Source organism: Ranitomeya variabilis, chromosome 1, assembly GCF_051348905.1.
Source record: "Ranitomeya variabilis isolate aRanVar5 chromosome 1, aRanVar5.hap1, whole genome shotgun sequence".
Lineage (NCBI taxonomy): Eukaryota > Metazoa > Chordata > Amphibia > Anura > Dendrobatidae > Ranitomeya > Ranitomeya variabilis.
Genome location: NC_135232.1, coordinates 177,957,806 through 177,978,961, shown reverse-complemented (window position 1 = coordinate 177,978,961; position 21,156 = coordinate 177,957,806). Strand labels below are relative to the sequence as shown.

General features: G+C 41.6%; 1 protein-coding gene across 3 annotated transcripts in view; it reads left to right on the top strand.

Annotated features, from left to right (window-relative positions):
- The window catches only part of DTWD2 (DTW motif tRNA-uridine aminocarboxypropyltransferase 2), a 313,298-nt gene extending 296,514 nt beyond the window's left edge, over window positions 1–16,784 (top strand). For all 3 annotated transcript variants that reach the window (XM_077290776.1, XM_077290783.1, XM_077290792.1), the window contains 2 exons: window positions 11,970–12,098; window positions 15,692–16,784. In XM_077290776.1, the coding sequence (XP_077146891.1) occupies window positions 11,970–12,098; window positions 15,692–15,862 (300 nt within the window). In that variant the 3' untranslated portion in view covers window positions 15,863–16,784. The remainder of the gene's footprint in view (window positions 1–11,969; window positions 12,099–15,691) is intronic.
- Window positions 16,785–21,156: the final 4,372 nt, after the last annotated feature.

The window sequence follows — 21,156 nt, the reverse complement described above, 5'->3', positions numbered from 1 at the left end:
ATTCCCACCTTGCTGAAGCATCCCCAGATCAACACAAGAATGCTCTTGTTAATTCTTTTTTATGTTTAATTTTTTTGTAAAGATACAATCCCTATGTAAAATTAGTTACAACGTTTGTCATACCATCAATTGATTCAAGCACAGCTATATGTTGTGTGTAGTCTGAGCCAAATAACTTATAATAACATTCCTTTATACATGACCGAATATTCTGCAGCGCATCAAACATTGAACGTTATCTTATGTATTTTAATATGCATTTATCACCATCATGGTACTGTATTCCAAATGTACTGTTTAATACAATTTTCTGCATCCTGTATCTGAACTTTTGTCATTAGTAATGCAACTTCAGTACTATAGCTAGACCTATCAAACTAAGCTTATTCATACATATTCAAGCTATGAATATAGGCAGAAATGTAATCTACTGCCTTTATGCTTCCCACTGAGTCACTAGAATCCAAGTACTCAGTATCTCCACAGGGGAGTCACAAAGCTGCCCACAAAAATAAGAATGGATTAAAGAATATATCAGGAAACGGTTTAAATACAGAATAAAATATACATAATTGGATGAATCATGAGAAGTTCAAAGCACAATCAGATGGTCAGGAGGTCTTCCTTCACTTCTTATTTTTTTGATTTTGCTGTTCATTTTAGCGCAGTCGTATTGACTCTCCGTGTACAGTACAGTGTGTGACATTGCTGTCATGTCTGCAAACATCTGTATGTATTTGATTCTTAATGCAAAGAATATATATTTAAAATGTTAATAAAAATCGAGTTTGCAGCACTGAAAATCGTGGAGGCCCTAATGACCTTTCCACAGGCTCATTAGCTGCTATAATATAAAGGATAAGGTCTAAGTCAGTCTATTGCTACTAATATAAAGTACTGTGCAAAAGATTTTGGCTGGTGTGGAAAAAATGCTGCGATGTAAGAATGCTTGCAAATATAGAAGTGCTAATAATTTATTGTTTATCAAGTAACAAAATGGAATGTGAATGAACAAAAAATAAATCTAATCAATATTTCGTGTGACCGCCTTTTGCCTTCCAAACTATATCAGTTCTTCTAGACACTCTGGTCATCATGGGTTTTGTAGGATTATAGTCAGGTGAATAACAAAATATACCAAACAGGTAAAAAGTTAATCATTTTCATGTAGGTTGAAACAGTCAGTAACTGAAATGCAAACAGCTATGTAGGAAGCTTAAAACTGGGTGAGGAAAAGCTAAACTATTCTACAAAGGTGAGGTTGTGGAAGACAGTTTCATGTCACAGGTGCTCTGAATCCATTGTGAGAAAAACGCAATACAGATGTTGTTGTCGTAAACCATGGCAAAACTGAACACAGCAGCAAGACATATTTTAAATATTGAACTACTTGGTGGCATCTGCAGTCCACATAGTTGCTCACAATTTAATGTATTGCTTGGATTTAGACTAGTTGCAGTGGAGCCCTTGCCTTCAGTGGATTTATAAACCCCATACTAGAAGAAAAAGCTTACTGATGGATTCACCATTGATTCATTCTGCAGTCCGCTATATGCTATAGGTAAATAGCTCAAAATGTTTCATAAAACCCTGATGTAAAATGATTTTTAGTTAAAAATTCATGGATTTAAGTAAAAAATGCCCATTTGGGGGTCTTCAATGGGCTCTTGACCTCATTTGTGGGCCATGGTAACAAGCATTACATTTAGTTTTGCAGACATATGCTTACCAGAAACAGCAAAAAACGAGCTGTCTAGGTTCAAGAATGAAAGACTTGCAATGTTTATTTCCACTTCCAATATGCATTAAAATGGCATTTGTTAAGAGGCCTTATTCCTGATCGTCATTTTAAAACGGCAGCTGAGGATAAGCAAATAGCAACCCCCCCCTCCCCCACGGGTGCAATTCCCACGGGTGAGAGCTGCTTTTATATCATACTGACACACAAAACTATAGAAATCTGGTATCGCTGTAATTGTACTCAGATCACATATATCCTGCGCTCTCCACTGAGTGCTTACATCGTAGTTTCTGTGTAAATGTCCAAAACCACAATTCAGACAAACCCGATGGAACAACTCACTTATGAGGCACATGGAGTCCTTTTGGATTCCGTATGGTTTCTGTGCCGGCTGTGTCCCATCATTTAAGGTGTTTTTTTAGCGCATAAGTGTGGATGAGCACTGTTCTGTGTGCACCTAAAAAGATGGGACAGCTCATAGAATCTCACGGCTTTCAGTATCATCTCTATGCCGACGACACACAGATCTACATCTCTGGACCAGATATCACCACCCTACTAAGCAGAATCCCACAATGTCTGTCTGCTATTTCATCCATCTTCGCTAGATTTCTAAAACTTAATATGGACAAAACAGAATTCATAATCTTTTCCCCATCTCACTTGACTCCCCCAACAGACCTATCCATTAAAGTAAATGGCTGCCCACTTTCCCCAGTCCCACAAGCTCGCTGCCTCGGTGTAATCCTTGACACTGATCTCTCCTTCAAACCACATATCCAAGCCCTTTCCAATTCCTGCCGACTCAAAAATATTTCCCGGATCCGTACATTCGTCAACCAAGAATCTGCAAAAACCCTAGTCCATGCCCTCATCATCTCCCGCCTTGACTACTGCAACCTCCTGCTCTGTGACCTCCCCCTAACACTCTCGCACCCCTCCAATCTATTCTAAACTCTACTGCCCGACTATTCCACCTGTCCCCCCGCTATTCCCCCGCTATTCCCCAGCCTCTCCCCTCTGTCAATCCCTGCACTGGCTCCCCATTACCCAAAGACTCCAGTTCAAAACCCTAACCATGGCATACAAAGCCATCCACAACCTGTCTTCTCCATACATCTGTGACCTCGTCTCCCAGTACTTACCTTCATGCAACCTCCGATCCTCACAAGATCTTCTATATTCCCCTCTTATCTTCTCTTCCCACATTTGCATACAAGATTTCTCCAACGCATCCCCCATACTCTGGAACTCTCTACCCCAACATATCAGACTCTCGCCTACCATGGAAACCTTCAAAAAGAACTTGAAGACCTACCTCTTCCACCAAGCCTACAACCTGCAGTAACCACCGATAGACCAAACCGCTGCACAACCAGCTCTACCCTCGCCTACTGTATTCTTACCCAACCCTTGTAGATTGTGAGCCCTCGTGGGCAATGTCCTCTTTCCTCATGTACCAGTCGTGACTTGTATTGATTAAGATTATTGTACTTGTTTTTTATTATGCATACCTCTTCTCGCATGTAAAGCGCTATGGAATAAATGGCGCTATAATAAATAATAGTACCACTAGAGCAGGTACCAAATGGACTTAAAGTCGTCTTCATCTGCACCATTATGGTGGGTGGTTCCATCAGGGGTCTGAATCAAATTTTTTAGGGATTTACATGGAAACCCCAACGTTGGTGCTCTGTGCAGAACACAAAAATGTGATCCCAGCCTTATACTGGAAGTAATGAAAAAATGCTATGTACCACAAAATGATTATTAATCAAATCCCTAATTTATCCCGCCCAAAACTAGCCCCCCACTCAGGTCTATCATCTGTCACTGGATACCTAGGGGTTTCCACGTTACTGGCTGAACAAAGACTCTGGAAAAGCGACATGTCTCTCACCCCCCCCCCCCAATTAAGATCCTGTGAAATCTGCGCTCCCGCATGTAAATGCCCTCCTTCTGAGTGCCACTGTGTCTAAACCACAGTAAGCGGCCACATGTTTGGCATTATTGTAGTGAGGAGAGAGCACTTAACAATTTACGGGGTTCATGTCATCAGAAACACAAGCTGTGCACAATGTATGGGGGTTCTACAATCTATGGTGGCTCTACACTGTATGGCGGCACAGTATATGGGCGCTAAACATGGAAATTTGCAATTCTACAGAATAAAGAATGGCGTGGATGTTATAAAATAGTCACTGCAGTCGTAAATTGCTTAATTGCAAGGTGCAATTTCTACAATAGGGTCACTTGTTTTTATCATGCTGTTCTGGCACCCTAGGGGCTCTGCAAATGTCAGCCTCAACTATCCTAGCAATATTTGTGCTCCACAAGCCAAATAGCACTCCTTCCTTCCCAATCCTGATGTGTGGCCTAATAGTGGTTTCTGACCACATATGGCGCAGCACTGCATTCAGGAAAAATTGTGCAATAAATTGTGGGGTCCAGTTTCACCTATTAACTGACAAATTTGCAGTAAATACAAGATCACTGGCGATCTATGTGAAGGGACATATGGGTCATGAAGGTTGTGATATTCTGTGATGTGAAACCCAGACGTTTATCTCCAGCATGTTATATTCTGAGGAGTTAATCAGCCATGACAGGGTTGAGTTTTTTGTGAGTGGTTGTAAGAGATGGGTGGGACGGTCATATCTCCTCCCCAAGGGTGTGGTTTGGGAAGTTAAATGTCCAGCTACTGTTTTTTTTCTCGGTTGTGGACAGGGAAGTCTCCAGGCGGTAGCTCCAGTGGAAGCTGATGGGTACTGTATCCTGAGCGGGCAAATCCCGCAGATATGTGAACTGTGCTATAAATTATCTTTTTTGCCGTTATACCAGAAAGGCCATGTTTATTTTGTTCCATCCCACAGTGGTTTATACTGTGCTTAATAAACCAGCTGCTTAACCCAAGAAGCGTTTCTGTGTCTACCTCTGAGAGCAACTGAGTGCGTCAATCTATCACACTACTAAAATGTTATATTTCAGCTGCACAATGTTATAAAATTCTGTGATGCACCTTTGGGTTCAACATACTCGCTACACCCACAGATTAACTCCTAAGCAATGAAGTTTCCAATATGAGGTCACTTAGGGGGTTTTCTGCTGATCTCAGGGGCTCTGCTAATGGAGCCCACAATCTATTCAAACGGAATTTGCGTTTTAAAAGCTATGTAGTGCTCCTTCCCATCGAATTCTTGCCACGTGCACAAACAGTAGTGTACAACCATATATGGGGTACTACTACATTCAGTAAAAATTGCATAACTAAGGCATCCATTTTCTCCTATTACCCCTCATGGAAATAATAAATTTGCTGCTAAAACAGTATTTTAGTGAAAAAAATGTAATTTTTTGTTTTCACATCTAAATGCTACAAAGGTTTGTGAATCACCTGTAGGTTAAAAATGCTCAGTGCACACGTAGATTAATTCCTTGAGGATTTTAGTTTCCAAAATGTGGTCACTTGTGGGGAGTTTCTGCTGCTTTGGCATGTCAGAGGCTTGGCAAATGTGACATGGCATTCACAATCTATTCCAGACATATTTATGCTCCAAAAATCAAATAGCGCTCTTTCCATTCCGTGCCCAGCCATGTGCCCATACAGCAGTTTATAACCACATATCATGTTCAGAGTAAATTGTGTAACAAATTATAGGGTCCTTTTTTTATTATCCATTACATTACCATTGGACATTACAAATTTGGAGCTAAAACAACATTTTAGCAGAAAAAACATAATTTTCTTTTTGACATCCACATTTTAAAAAGTTCTGTGAATCACCTACGGATTCAACAAGCTCACCACCCCTGTGAATGAATTCCTTGATTGGATTAGTTTCCAAAATGGGGTCACTTGTTGGGGTTTCTGCTGTTTTGCAGGTTCTTTAGAAATGAGACATGATGTCCGCAATCTATTTAAGCCAAATTTACATTCCAAATTCCAAATGTCGCTTCTTCCCTTCTGAGCCCCGCTGCGTATCTGAACAGAACTTCTTGACTACATGTGAGGTATTGTTATGCTCAGAAGAAAATGGGCAACAAACTTTGCATGTTACCTCTTGCAAAAGTGAAACATTTGGGGCTAAAGCAACATTTTCATGAAAATTTTCAATATGATGACTTAATGTCAAATTCTGTGTTGTACATGTGAGTTTAAAATGCTCAGTGCACCTCTGGTTTAAACACTTACCCCGTGAAGTTTCCAAAATGAGCTCGCTTGTGGGGTTTTTCTGCTGTTTGGTCGTCTTAGGGGCCGTGCAAGTATGACATGGTGCCCGCAATCTATTTCAGCAAAATTTTTGTTCCGAAATTTAACCTTCACTACCGAGCCCTGTCCAAACAGAGGTTTCTGACCACATGTGGGTTATCAGCGCTCAGAAGAAACTAGGTAACAAATTGTGGGGTTTCCATTTTCCTTTGCTATTCCTTGTAAAAGTGAAACATTTGGGGCTAAAGCAACATTTTAGAGTAAAAAGTAGACTTTTTTTGTTTTCAATTTAGCTTTGCATTAATTTATATGCAGCATCTTGTAAAGGTGGTGGTGGAACCACTGTGTCATGGTCCGAGGAGAGCCTGAAGGGGCATATCTAGGTGAACACCTGACTTCACTAGAGCCACTGATGGTGAGGTTAGACTTGGCTCCAACTGACCCTCTACAGGCGAAAAGACCCGGAAGGAGAGTACAGCTGATATAGGCAGGCACGGCAGGAACACAGGAACCGTATGTGCTGGTGGGAACGGCTGGTATACAGGCAGGCACTGGCAGGTGTAGGCTGGTATACAGGCAGGCACTGGTGGGTGCAGGCTGGTACGGCTAGTATACAGGTGAGCACAGTGGGTTCAAGCTGGCTGGTAGGCAGATGCAGGCAGGTACAGCAAACACGGTTGGTATACAGGCAGGTACAGGCACGTACTGGAAGACAAACTTAGAACAGGGTACCTGAGAACTAGCTTGCAAAAAACTGAGTTTTCACGTTGCTCAGGCACCTCCCAACAGGTGGAGGTGAAACAATAAATGCCTCCCAGCCATCCGCTGGGCACACTTTAGGATGGCACACACTGTCCCTTTAAGAGGGTTGGAGTGTGAGCGCCCTAAGCACTGTGCCCATGGATCTGTGAGCTGTGCGCAGACCTCGGACAGGAGGAGAAGGAAGTGCGGGACGGGGACTGCGGTGGTAAGTTGGCGTTCCTGGCGGGGGAAGGTTGGGAAATGTGGAGGGACGCTTGTGCTACACACTTGAAGGGAAGCACTGATGGGCAGTGCAGGGCTTCCTAATAGGGCCAACTATGGGCTGCCCTTGTCAGGGCGGAAGCTTGGGGAGTGAGGATGTAATAGCCACTTTAGGGAACTATAGGGCTATTCTTGCTGTCTCTTTATCCTGGACCTGTAGAGGCTGCTCAGGTCTGTACCACTCCTTGAACCTTACTACTTCAACAAATGGGTGTGATCAATCCAAAGATTTATATTTAATGTAGTATGGATTGTTTACCCTACACTTATTCTAGTTTCTCTGCTTATTGATTAGCCTTGTGGATGGAGTTACTGCATGTCTCTGTATTTTTTTTTGACCAGTGTCATTATAAGGATATTGTTTATTGAGATTGTGTGGCTAATCCTATATCATTGGCTATCTATAGCAGATCAATACATTTAGTCCAGTCTTTGTATATTTAAAGAATTGGATTAGAAATATTGGTGTGGACGTAGAGACCTTGATGAGTAATTTCTCCATTAATATAGGTATCCGTTTCTCCCAATATATGCAATTTACCTATATGATTAGTCTATGTGATGTATCTGATTATATACTTAAGCTCATATAATTGCCTCCTTATGATTTATTGAGGCTATAGGCCTCATATCTTATAGCTAAACCACTGAAAAATAGTGCCAAAGTCAAATGATAAAGAAATCCATAAAAAAAATTTTTTATTAGATAAATATATGACAAAGAACATGGACAGCAAAGTGGGGGATGTGAAACAACAAACTACATGGAAGCAAGGAGAGAGGCAATGATCCCCAAATATAAGCCAGTAATTAGTGCCATAAAGGCACATCATATGCAATGCATAGGGGGTTCACATACAAAGTCATATAGCAATGTCTTATAATGGTAGCAGGAACATACTGTATTGAATCGGCAATGCATAGAGTAAGAGTATTATACAGAGGTTCGCATACTATAATGATGTCATATAGAGAGATCCCCGACACGCAAAAATACATAAAATTAATATGTGAACCTACCGCTAGTAAGTGGGGGAACACGCCAACTCCTGCCCACCCCGACGTGCGTTTCGGTAAAGTCCTTCCTCACGCATGATTGTCACACTTTTCAACATCTACAAAGGTTTTTTTAAGGATATCTATGTGCATGTCAGTCACACTATTGTGAAAAAAGGTGTCCCTATCGAATGCTGTTAATATAATGAAGAACGTCTTTGTTCAAAATGCCAGTGGGGGTTTTAGCTTGTGTAGCTCCAATGGTGTCTTGACAATACCTTAAAGAGTAAACGTCATTTTGAATAATTATAATAATCAATAATCTTACCAATAGTAACTACCAATCCCCTATCTCAGTAAGGTAACAATTTTTCTTTACTGAATACAGATTTTATTCATGAACTGAGAATTATTGATCAGTTCAGACGGAGAAATAAGTGAATTTCTCTGATCATGTATATTACAAAGGTTCTTACCTTCACTTGTACTATTGATTTATAAAAGATAAAATAACACAAGAGCTACTCTAAAAGAAAAAGATGTTAATGTTATAGTAACCACAGTTTTAAGTGTCCACGTCATGAGAACCCCCCAACAATTTCATAAATGGAGGGGCAGAACTACTTGGCTAATCCTCGGAGTCCAAAGTAGAAAGTAGAATAGAATGGTGTGCAGACTTTTTGGAAGTCTTGAATTGTTTTGTTCCCATTTCTGCTATGTGGCTTTAGTTGCCCCCAAAATGACACTGTGGTGTTACAAAATACAGATATTTTTACACACGTTTCTGCATTTCCCATTCTCTATAATAGCAAAACTGTCGATGTTGTTCTACAAAGTGCCAAATACAGATATGATGATTCCGAGTTTCCAAGGAGATCTATTTTCATGTCGGGAATATAATTAAACAGATGTGCCCAAAATGATGTTTCTTCGTCCGTGTTGATGTTTCTTTCTCCGTGAACCCTTTCATGACATAAAAACTTTTGTTTCTTTGCTTCTTTATATCGTTCGAGAATAGATCATATAAGGTTAATCCTCAGTTTAATGATATTATAGTATTAGTGAAAGGAAGTACAGCGTGGGTTAAGATTAAATATTACATTACTTTGCTCTTAATTTATTAAGGGAAGACAAAATTAGCATAGAGACAAAAACGCATCAGCTGCTATTGTGCATAATAAAGCAATTGTGGAATGAAATGCTGTGGTAAATTAGATTAGTTCAGGGAAGTATGACACCGCCGTAGAACTACAGCCGTAAGGGATTCCGCAGGCAGATATTTTCTTGTTGGGAAAAACATTTTTCATTTACCACCAATATTACATTTATTCAGTACACTGTGTGCAGAATTATTAGGCAAGTTGTATTTTAGATGATTATTTTTATTATTGATCAACAATTATGTTCTCAATCAACCCAAAAGACTCATAAATATCAAAGCTTAATATTTTTGGAAGTTGGAGTGTTTTTTTTTTAGATTTGGCTATCTTAGGAGGATATCTGTTTGTGCAGGTAACTATCACTGTGCAGAATTATTAGGCAACTTAATAAAAACCAAATATATTCCCATCTCACTTGTTTATTTTCACCAGGTAAACCAATATAACTGCACAAAATTTAGAAATAAACATTTCTGACATGCAAAAACAAAACCCAAAAAATTAGTGCCCAATATAGCCACCTTTCTTTATGATGACACTCAACAGCCTTCCATCCATAGATTCTGTCAGTTGCTTGATCTGTTTATGATCAACATTGTGTGCAGCAGCCACCACAGCCTCCCAGACACTATTCCGAGAGGTGGACTGTTTTCCCTCCCTGTAGATCTCACATTTTATGAGGGACCACAGGTTCTCTATGGGGTTCAGATCAGGTGAACAAGGGGGCCATGTCGGCTTTTACTGGCCAGCCACACTGTGGAGTAGTTGGAGGCAGTGATGGAGCATTGTCCTGCATGAAAATCATGTTTTTCTTGAATGATACCGACTTCTTCCTGTACCACTGCTTGAAGAAGTTGTCTTCCATAAACTGGCAGTAGGTCTGGGAGTTGAGCTTCACTCCATTTTCAACCCAAAAAAGGTCACACAAGTTAATCTTTGATACCAGCCCATACCAGTACCCCACCTCCACCTTGCTGGCATCTAAGTCGGAGTGGAGCTCTCTGCCCTTTACTGATCCAGCCTCTGGCCCATCCATCTGGCCCATCAAGAGTCACTCTCATTTCATCAGGCCATAAAACCTTTGAAAAGTCAGCCTTAAGATATTTCTTGGCCCAGTCTTGACATTTTATCTTATGTTTCTTTTTCAAAGGTAATCGTTTTTCAGCCTTCCTTACCTTGGCCATGTCCCTGAGTATCGCACACCTTGTGCTTTTTGTTACTCCGGTAACGTTACAGCTCTAAAATATGGCAAAACTGGTATCAAATGGTATCTTGGCAGCTTCACGCTTGATTGTCCTCAATTCATGAGCAGTTATTTTGTGCCTTTTTTTACCCAACATGCTTCTTGAGACCCTGTTGGCTATTTGCCATGAAACGCTCATTCACATTTTGCCATGAAACATCTCACAATTTTGAACTTTTCAGAGCCCGTCAAATCTCTCTTCTGACCCATTTTGCCAAAGGAAAGGAAGTTGCCTAATAAATAAGCACAACTTATATAGGGTTTTGATGTCATTAGACAACACCCCTCCTCATTACAGAGATGCATATCACCTGATTTACTTAATTGGTAGTTGGCTCTCAAGCCTGAACAGCTTGGAGTAGAGGTACCTTCACACGAAGCGACGCTGCAGCGATAGCGACAACGATGCCGATCGCTGCAGCGTCGCTGTTTGATCGCTGGGGAGCTGTCACACAGACTGCTCTCCAGCGACCAACGATGCCGAGGTCCCCGGGTAACCAGGGTAAACATCGGGTTGCTAAGCGCAGGGCCGCGCTTAGTAACCCGATGTTTACCCTGGTTACCAGCGTAAAAGTAAAAAAACAAACAGTACATACTCACCTGCGCGTCCCCCAGCGTCTGCTTCCTGACACTGACTGAGCTCCGGCCCTAACAGCACAGCGGTGACGTCACCGCTGTGCTTTCACTTTCACTTTAGGGCCGGCGCTCAGTAAGTGTCAGGAAGCAGACGCTGGGGGACGCGCAGGTGAGTATGTACTGTTTGTTTTTTTTACTTTTACGCTGGTAATCAGGGTAAACATCGGATTACTAAGCGCGGCCCTGCGCTTGGTAACCCGATGTTTACCCTGGTTACCAGTGTAAAACATCGCTGGTATCGTTGCTTTTGCTTTCAAACACAACGATACACGGCGATCGGACGACCAAATAAAGTTCTGGACTTTATTCAGCGACCAGCGACATCACAGCAGGTGTCAAACTAAACGATATCGCTAGCGAGGACGCTGCAACGTCACGGATCGCTAGCGATATCGTTACAAAGTCGTTTAGTGTGAAGGTACCTTAGGACAACATGTATAAAAAGTGTCATATGATCAAAATACAACTTGCCTAATAATTCTGCACACAGTGTATTTCTGATGAAATTCAGTTTAAAACCAGAGCACTTATAGGAACATTGGTGACTTAAAGGGGTTTTCTTGTTTTGAAAAACAGGTCTCCCCACCTGCAGTTTGTTTTTAAAAAAAATATAAACTGTGCTTTACCTCTCGGGTCCAGCGCTGAGTCTCCACCACTTCTCCTGGTGTCTGTTATGGCCTGTGGCCCTGATGTCATGTTGACAGCACTGCAGCCAATAACTGAGCTCTACTGTTCGCGTAGTCAACTTGGGTGGAGCCGCTGAGTTGAGTTATTAGCTGCAGACGTGATATTAATGCTGCAGACAGTAACAGACATGCGGGGAGGGTGAATAAAGCACAGTTAGTTGTTTGTTTTTTAAACAAACTGCAGCCATGGGAGAAGGAATTTCTGAAATACTACGAAAACAAGGTTAGTGAAGTACTAAAAAGATTTCATATACTAACTAATCTCTCTTTACAGGTCCAGTTGAAAACCACCATTTCAAGCCAATATGTCATTCGAACCCAACCAACTAACACGTGTCTCTCTACCCTGGAATGTGCTGCGATTGCACTAGCCATAATGGAGAAGAATACCGAAATTCAGCAGGTAGGCCGAGCATCTAAGCACTAGATGAGGCCTATCACCCATGTTACATAAATGTCATCCTGACAGTTCCCTCTGAATTTACTTCATATTTTGAGCATATTGTTCCTCTTATTAATGCCCTGTGCAATATGTGGCTACTTGGAGCGATACGTATGTGGAGCCCACATACATACGCTGGGTGCTACCGAGGGTGTCAGTGCTTTCTGATAGATTTACTCTTTACTTACGTGGAGGTATCAAGGCTTGACTACATATATTGTAAAAATGGGAAACCAAATAATTTGATACAAAGCAACTGGGTTGTAAATAGCACAATAAGCTTGTGTTTTTGGAGAGATGTCCCTCTGGACAGTAGTACAGATCGTATTACAAACAGTAATACAGAGGAGAAGCCTCCATGTTATAAGTGAACAACCTTTAGGCTGTGTGCACACGTTCAGGATTTTTTGCTTTTTTTCGCGGTTTTTCGCTATAAAAATGCGATAAAACCACAAAAAAAAACCTCATACATTAAGCATCCTATTATTAGAATGCAATCCGCAATTTTTGTGCACATGTTGCGTTTTTCTCCGTGGCGGAATCGCATTCTGGAAAAAATGCAGCATATGCATTCTTTGTGCGGAATCGCGGGGATTCTGCAAACATACACTGTGTTCCAAATTATTATGCAAATAATATTTCCTCATATTTTCTCTAAATTACCTATCTGAATTGCAGTCATTGTTATTTTCCAGTCATCTACTATTCTAGTATAATTGCAATGTTTTGGAACAAACTGCCTATGAAAACAGTATCTTTTTAAAAAAAATAAACACTCAAAATGCATGTTCCAAATTATTATGCACAGCAGAGTTTTCAACCTTTTTTTTTTATTTTGAACAAAAAAATGGTCAATTGTGAAGTTATTAGCATTATCAGCTTATTACAAAATGAAATCAAACAGTTTTCAAGTGAAAACTTTATTCTAGGTTGATGTTACATTTGCCCATAGGACCCCTTGTTCGAAAGAATCTTCTGAACTCTCTCGTCCATTGAATTTGTCAGTTTTTGGATGGTTTCTGCTTCAATTGTTTTGCATGTGGACAGAATACCCTCCCAGAGCTGTTGCTTAGATGTGAACTGCCTCCCGCCATCATAGACACTCCTTTTGATGATGCTCCAGAGGTTCTCAATGGGGTTGAGGTCAGGGGAAGATGGTGGCCACACCATAAGTTTGTCCTCTTTTATGCCCATAGCAGCCAGATATGCAGATGTGTTTTTTGCCGCATGAGACGGTGCATTATCATGCATGAAAATGATCTTGCTGCGGAAAGCACGGTTCTTCCTCTTGAACCATGGCAGGAAGTGTTGTTTTAGAAACTCCACATAGATTATGGAGTTCATCTTTACCCCTTCAGGGATCATAAAGGGGCCGACATTCTCTCTCCCCTTGATTCCAGCCCAAAACATTACTCCACCTCCTCCTTGTTGGCGCCTTAGCCGTGTTTTCATGGGGTGTCCATCAACCAGCCATCCTCCACTCCATCCATCTGGACCATCGAGCGTTGCACGGCACTCATCGGTGAACAAAACAGTTTGGAAGTCAGTCTTCATGTATCGTTTGGCCCACTGGAGCCGTTTCTGCTTGTGTGCAGTGGATAGAGGTGGTTGACAGGATGGCTTACGCACAGCTGCAAACCTCTGAAGGACCCTGCATCTTGTTGTTCTGGGGACGTTGGAGGCACCAGCAGCTTCAAAAACTTGTCTGCTGCTATAACAAGGCATTTTTGCAGCTGCTCTTTTAACCTTACGCAATTGCCTGTTGGAAAGAGTCCTCAATTTTTCCTTATCAGCACGCACAGCTGTGTGCTGGGAATCAGCTACATACTTCTTGATTGTGCGATGATCACGATGAAGTGTCTTGGCAATGTTGATTGTAGTCATGCCTTGACCTAAATACTCCACAATTTGTTGCTCCTCAGCAGCCGACACATCCTTTTTCTGTCCCATTTTGGCAAAAAATGTAGGTTGCTTAATAATGTGGAACAGCCTTTTTAAGTAGTCTTGCCTTTATTTGGACACACCTGCCAAACTAATTTGCACAGATATCTGCAATTGCTTTCAGTGATATAAAGAGCCCTGACACACATCACCACCAATGAGTTTAAATGACAAACAAAAAAATTCTAACCTTATCACTCCTAAACTCTTTGTGCATAATAATTTGGAACACAGTGTAGGAATGCGTTGATCCGCTTACTTTCTGCATGGGCTATGCCCACCATGCGTAAAGTAAGCGGATCATGTGCAGTTGGTACCCAGGGTGGAGGAGAGGAGACTCTCCTCCAGGCACTGGGAACCATATAAAAAAATAATTAAAAGAAAAAATTGTGATATTCTCACCTTCCAGCGTCCCCCGCTGCCTTCCCGCTCCTCACAATGCTTCCGTTCCCAGGGATTCTTTGCGACAATGACCTGTGATGACGTAGCGGTCTCGCGAGACCTCTACGTCATCTAGGGTCATTGCTGTGAGGCATTATTGGGAACAGGAGCATTGTGAGGAGCGGAATGCTGCGAGGGATGCCAGAAGGTGAGAATATCACAATTTTTTTTTTATTATTATTTTTAACATTAGATCTTTTTACTATTGATACTGCATAGGCAGCATCAATAGTAAAAAGTTAGTCATACTTGTCAAACACTATGTTTGACAAGTGTGACCAACCTGGCAATTAGTTTTCCAAGCGATGCTACAGATTGCTTGGAAAACGCTAGTGTTGAGCGGGAAATCGCATGCCAATTCTGCATGCATTTTACCCACGGCACAGTTGCGGAATTGCCGCGGAAATTTCCGCAGAAATTCCGGATGTGTGCATATAGTTCAGGCACAGCTTGGACCAGTAAGGCTATCTGCAACATGAGTCAGCTGTAATATACCGCCAGACTCCAGCTGAAACTGGAGCTATCTTCCTACAGCATACTTGTAATGTCCCGATTATAACATTTTGCAATGCTGCCTGCAGTGTGAACACAATGAAATAAAAGAATAAGAATTTAAATTTTTTGTTCATCCCACTTAAAAAAACAGATTAGAAACTAATTTAAAAGTTTTATGCGCCATTTCTGCCATAGCAGCACATCCACACCTCACAATCCCTTCTTGTGTGGAAGGATTCATTAGATAGAAGAACAAACCCTGCAGCATCTCCTGGCAGTAATGGCGGGAATTCTCCTGTGCAGTACCACCAACTGCTGTTGCTGATCTTTACATGTACAAGGTCACTGTGACGATAATCTACGAAACTGAGCTGGAGCTTAGAGCTCAACCAGGTACCTTTTGGGTTATCACGGGGTAAAGTCACTAACACTAAAGCTCAAGCATTCATTCTGTACCTTATAACAGTGCCAGTCTGCTTATTTAGGGTTACACCTTTGCTCACAGAAAAGCCACATTTTTTATCTTTTTAAAATGGGAGGAATTTAATGAAATTCTTTGCTCATTTTATCAGTTAAAAATCTAGATGTTATAGCCATTGCCATGCTGTAAGTACTGTGGGTATCTGTATATTGCTGCTTACCATGCTTACTTCTTTCTCCTGCTATTTATTTGGCAGACCATCCTCCGTCCTCTGCAGGCACTGTGCTCCTTCCAGCTCCAGCATGGTGCTCAGGTTCATCACAGCAAGGAACATCTGCTAAAAAATGGACAGTACAAGAAACCCATGCCAAAGAATAAACGCAAGCTCAAGAAGATGGAGCTTCTGGTTAACAATGTTAAAATTTAACATTCTAGTTCATATGGTTTTTAGTTTTTGGGCCCATCAGAATTTATCTTTTTTTAGATTACATTTTTTAATGTTAAAAGGAACCTGTCAGCAGGATTGTGCACAGTAACCTACAGACAGTGTCAGGTCGGTGCCGTTATACTGATTAAAATGATACCTTGGTTGATGAAATCTGTCTTGTTGTTGTTTAATCTTTATTTTCAGTTTTGAGTTAATGATATGCTCTTGCTCCGGGGTCTGGAGGGGGTCTGCATGTGGTGCTCTGATTAGGTATTCATGCTGATGGCTTATGACAGGTCACTGATCCTTCAGTGACCTGACCCCTAGTTTACATAATGAATATTACATGTAGTGAAAAAAATATCACCTTCGGTAGGCAGGCGGCGGTGCCTGCGCTACAGCATGATTGCATCTATAATATGTATTTAATTTTATTCTTTTATTTGATGGTATACATAAATTAATTTTTAAAAAAATCAGTCTCCAAATGCCATTGGCGCGCTCCTGTGCAGTAGCAGCTATCGGTGATCTGATAGCTGCTACTGTGCCATCGCCACCATTTTGATAGAGAAAAAAAAATTGCCTCCTCCAAGATGGTGCCTTCTGCGCTTGCACAGTAGCATCTATCGGATCGCCAACAGTGTCTGTAGGTTATTCATCACAATCCTGCTGACAGGTTACCGTTAATGGTCATTGACCCTTTATATTACTTTTTAAAATAAAATCTGGAACCCTTTCTTGCAGTTCAGTAAGATGTTTTAATTGTTGTACACATCTCTGAATTGATGTATTCCTGTAAATCAGAATTTACCTTCATCGGTCACATAGGACTGGGTCCTATCTTTTGTTTCCAGATGAAATGTTTTAACGTTATGCTCATTGACCATTTAGGTTACTTTTTTAAATAAAAGCTTAAAACCTTTCTTGCTGTTCAGAAGGATTTTTTAATTGTTAGTCATCTTTGAATTGGTATACTGCATTGTGGTTACTTTAGCATTATTGTTCATGTTTATAAAACAAAAGTACTGGTAGGCATATAAAAGTGAATGTTTTTGGCAAACAGCAGGATTCATATGTAATGAACTCGGGAGACTTTCCTTTGAGTTTGAAATTTCAAAAGCATCTATTTCTGTTATCCATATAGCCAGTGTCGGACTGGAGCACCTTTGGCCCACCAGAGAAAATTATTCTTGGGGCCTACTATGAAGCTACATAGAAATAAATGCAAGACCACCAATTGTGTGGTACAACACGTTAATATCAGGGTATAATATAAGGTAGTACACATCTTAATTTTGTAGCAGGGGTTGGGTTAGCCCCCTCATAGAATATAAAGTAGCCTCCCTCATAGAATGTAATGTTGCCTCCCTCATGGAATATAATGCAGCTCCCCTCATAGAATAGAATGCATCCCCCTCATAGGGTATAATACAGCCCCCCACAAAATATAATGCAACCCCCTCATAAGGTATAATGCAGCCCCCATAGAATATAATGTAGCCCCCTCTTAGAATTGAATGCATCCCCCGTCATAGGGTATAATGCAGCCTCCCACAAAATATAATGCAACCCCCTCATAAGGTATAATGCAGCCCCCATAGAATATAATGTAGCCCTCTCATAGAATATTATGCAGTCCTCATATAGTATAATGCAGACCCCTCATAGAATGTAATGTAGCCCCCCTCGTAGAATATAATGTAGACCTCCATAGAATATAATACAGCCCTCATAGAATGCACTGCTTGACAGAAGTTATGTCGCTTATCCAAGTTATGTAAATAAAAGCTTATAACCTGACGTTAAATTCATCCATTGATTGTATAAATTATTTTTTTGAAAGCTAAAACCCTCCGAAATGTGGTTTAGGTTAAGAAAATAAATTTGCATCAGTGCAGAAATATTGATCCTTTAATGGACACAGAATGGTCAGATTTTGGCAAAACAAAAGTTTTGACACCTGGTCATATAATGCACCCAATCCTAGTTTACATCCTCACCTGTGCTCAGTAAATGATCGGTTAATTAGTGTGTGTGTATAAAAAGAAACCCAGCACCCCAGACCTTCACTTGAATTGCAACTTGAGCTCTGACAACATGCCAAAAATCCACCCTGCTACCAAAGCCTGGATTATCAAGAGGCTGAAGACCAGATCCACTGCAGAGGTGGCTGGCACCTTTAATGTGTCTCAGCGTCAAGTACAAAGAATTAAAAAAAGATTTGAAGAGACTGGAGATGTGCTTGACGAGCCCAGGTCCGGCAGACCCCGCAAGACAACTGCTCAGGAGGAACGTTTGTAGGTTAGAAAATCCAAAGCAGGCCCTCTTCCACTGCAGCAGAGCTCCAACAGGCCTGGTCACCTCAAGTCCCTGTGTCAACTAGAACATTTTGTAGGATTCTGTCTCAAATTGGCCTCCATGGTCAAATCAGTGCCCAGAAGCCAGCACTAAATAAAAGGCAAATAAGAAACCATGTGGCATTTGCAAAGTCCCACAGCCTGCTAAACAGATGGACGCTGGAAAAGTGGCAGAAGGTGAATTTCTCTGATGATTTTTCAGTAGAATTACACCACAGCCGCCGCAAATACTGCAGGAGACCTACTGGAGCCCGTATGGATCCAAAATACACCCAGAAAACAGTTAAATTTGGTGGTGGAAAGATCATGGTCTGGGGTTACATTCAGTATGGGGGTCTGCGAAACATTTGCAAGGTGGAAGGCAATATCAATAGCCTAAAATATCAAGAAGTATTAGCTACCTCTTATATTCCAAATAATAAAAGGGGTAAAATTCTGCAGCAGGATGGTGCTCCATCTCATACATCCATCTCTACAACAAAGTTCCATCAGGCAAAAAAGATCAAGGTGCTCAAGGACTGGCCAGCCCAGTCACCAGACATGAACATCATGTTTGGGGTATGATGAAAGAGGAAGCTTGGAAGACAAAACCAAAGAATCTAGATGAACTCTGACAGGCATGTAAGACTGCATTCTTTGCTATTCCTGATGACTTCCTTAATAAATTGTATGAATCATTGTTGAACCGCATGGATGCAGTATTTCAAGCTTCAAGTCACACAAAATATTAAATATGACTCTAATAGCACCACAACTTCATTCACCAATGTTATGCATCATATATTTGTATTTTAAGTTAATTATTTGTTTGACTATCACATTACTTTCTGTGGGCGACAAAACTTTTGTCTTGCCAAAATCTGACCATTCTGAGTCCATTAACTGATCAATATTTCTGCATTGATGCCAATTCATTTTCTTAACCTAAACCTCATTTCGGAGGGTTTCAGCTTTCAAAAGAATAATTCATACAACCAGTGGATGAATTTAACATCAGGTTATAAGCTTTTATTTACATAACATGGTTAAACGACATAACTTCTCTCAGGGAGTGTATAATGTAGCCCCCTCATAGGGTATTATGCAGCCCCCTCATGTAGTATAATGTACCCCCCTCATAGAATATAATGCAGCGACCCATACAATATAATGTAGCCCCCTCATAGGGTATAATGTAACCCCCTCATATAGTATAATGTAGCCCCCCACAAAATATAATGTAGCCCCATCAGAGTATAATGCAACCCCCTCATAAGGTATAATGCAGCCCCCCATAGAATATAATGTAGCCCTCTCATAGGGTATAATGCAGCCATTGCAGTGACTATAATGTAGCCCCCTCAGAGTATAATGCAACCCCCTCTTAAGGTATAATGCAGCCCCTCATAGAATATGCTGTAGTCCCCATAGGGCATAATGCAGCGCCCTCATATAGTATAATGTAGCCCCAGAATATAATGTAGTCCCCTTAGAGAATAATGCAACCCCAACACAGAATATAATGCAGCCACTCACTTTATGAGACCCCTCATAAAGTATACCGCAGCCCCCCTCATATAGTATAATGCAGCCCCCCTCATAGAGTATAATGTTGCCCCTCTCATAGGGTATAATGCAGCCCCCTAATATAGTATAATGCAGCCCCCATCATAGGTCATAATGCAGCCCCCCTCCACCATTGTCCTCATCACCACCTCCATCATTGCCTTCTCACCCACCACCCCTATCATTGCCCTTTCCACCACCTTCATCATTGCTACCACCCCCATCATAACCCATTACACCACCTCCATCATTTCCTCCTGACCCACCACCATCATTGTCCTTTCCACCACTATCATCATTGTCCTTTCCACCACCACTCCATCATCCTTTCTACCACCACCAACATTGCCTTCTCTCCCAGCACTGCTCTCTTCCTCACCCACATCATTGTCCTCTCCAATACACACACAGAGCACCACACCACTCTCTCACACACGCAGACACACAGCACAACTGATCTTTCCGCACATTCCCCACAGCCGCAGCACATCCCGGCAGCATCTTCGTCGCCGGCAGCTTTCTCTCTGAAACAGCCATGCGCTGAATGATGATGTCATCCAGCTGCTGCTGTGTCAGACAGGAAGTGCCAGGAAGGAAGCAGGACGGCATCAGATCCCTGCAGCTCCGCTGCCATTGCCACCTCCTGATGCAGCCGCTCCAGCTTTACATGCGAGCAGTGTTAGCCTCAGCCTGCGGCTAACACTGCCTGCTATTAAAGTGAAATGAATATTCACTCCTCTCCACGCCCATGGGGGTGTGGGGAAGCGTGAATATTAATTTCTCTTTAGCAGCAAGGACAGGCTCATGTCTCCAGCTGCTGTTCTGCTGGCACCAGGCGGGCTCCCCTGACTCATGGGCCCCATAGCAGCTGGGTGTGCTGCTATTCACGACATGCCACTGGCTGGGGCCCCTGGAGCAGCGGGGGCCCTAGGCATTTGCCAGCCCTGTATGCCAGCAGGTGTAAGTGCCTGGGCCCACTGGAGAATCCTCCGGTTCCCCAGTGGGCCAGTCCGACCCTGCATATAGCTCTATTTATGAGCAGGTTTAATTAAGTGAAATAATAAAGAAGACTGATCAGCAGAATTTGCGTCTGGTGTGTCATAAACGAAGCTTCCCAGTATCCTTTCTGGTAAACTCCAGTCTTTATTTTACAAGGAATTGGTGCTCAGTCTCTACCGCTGCCCTGCTGTACTTTTTGAATCATTGTTACTCAATAAATCGTAAATCTAATGAGACATATACAGTAGTTTTCAAAATAATAGCAGTCCATTATGACTAACCAGATGAATCACTGTTTTTTGGTATTAATTATATTACCACATGTCAAACAATTTACTAGTTGGTAAATTGATTCCAAGTTTCTAAGTAGATTCTAAGAAAACATACTCCGCA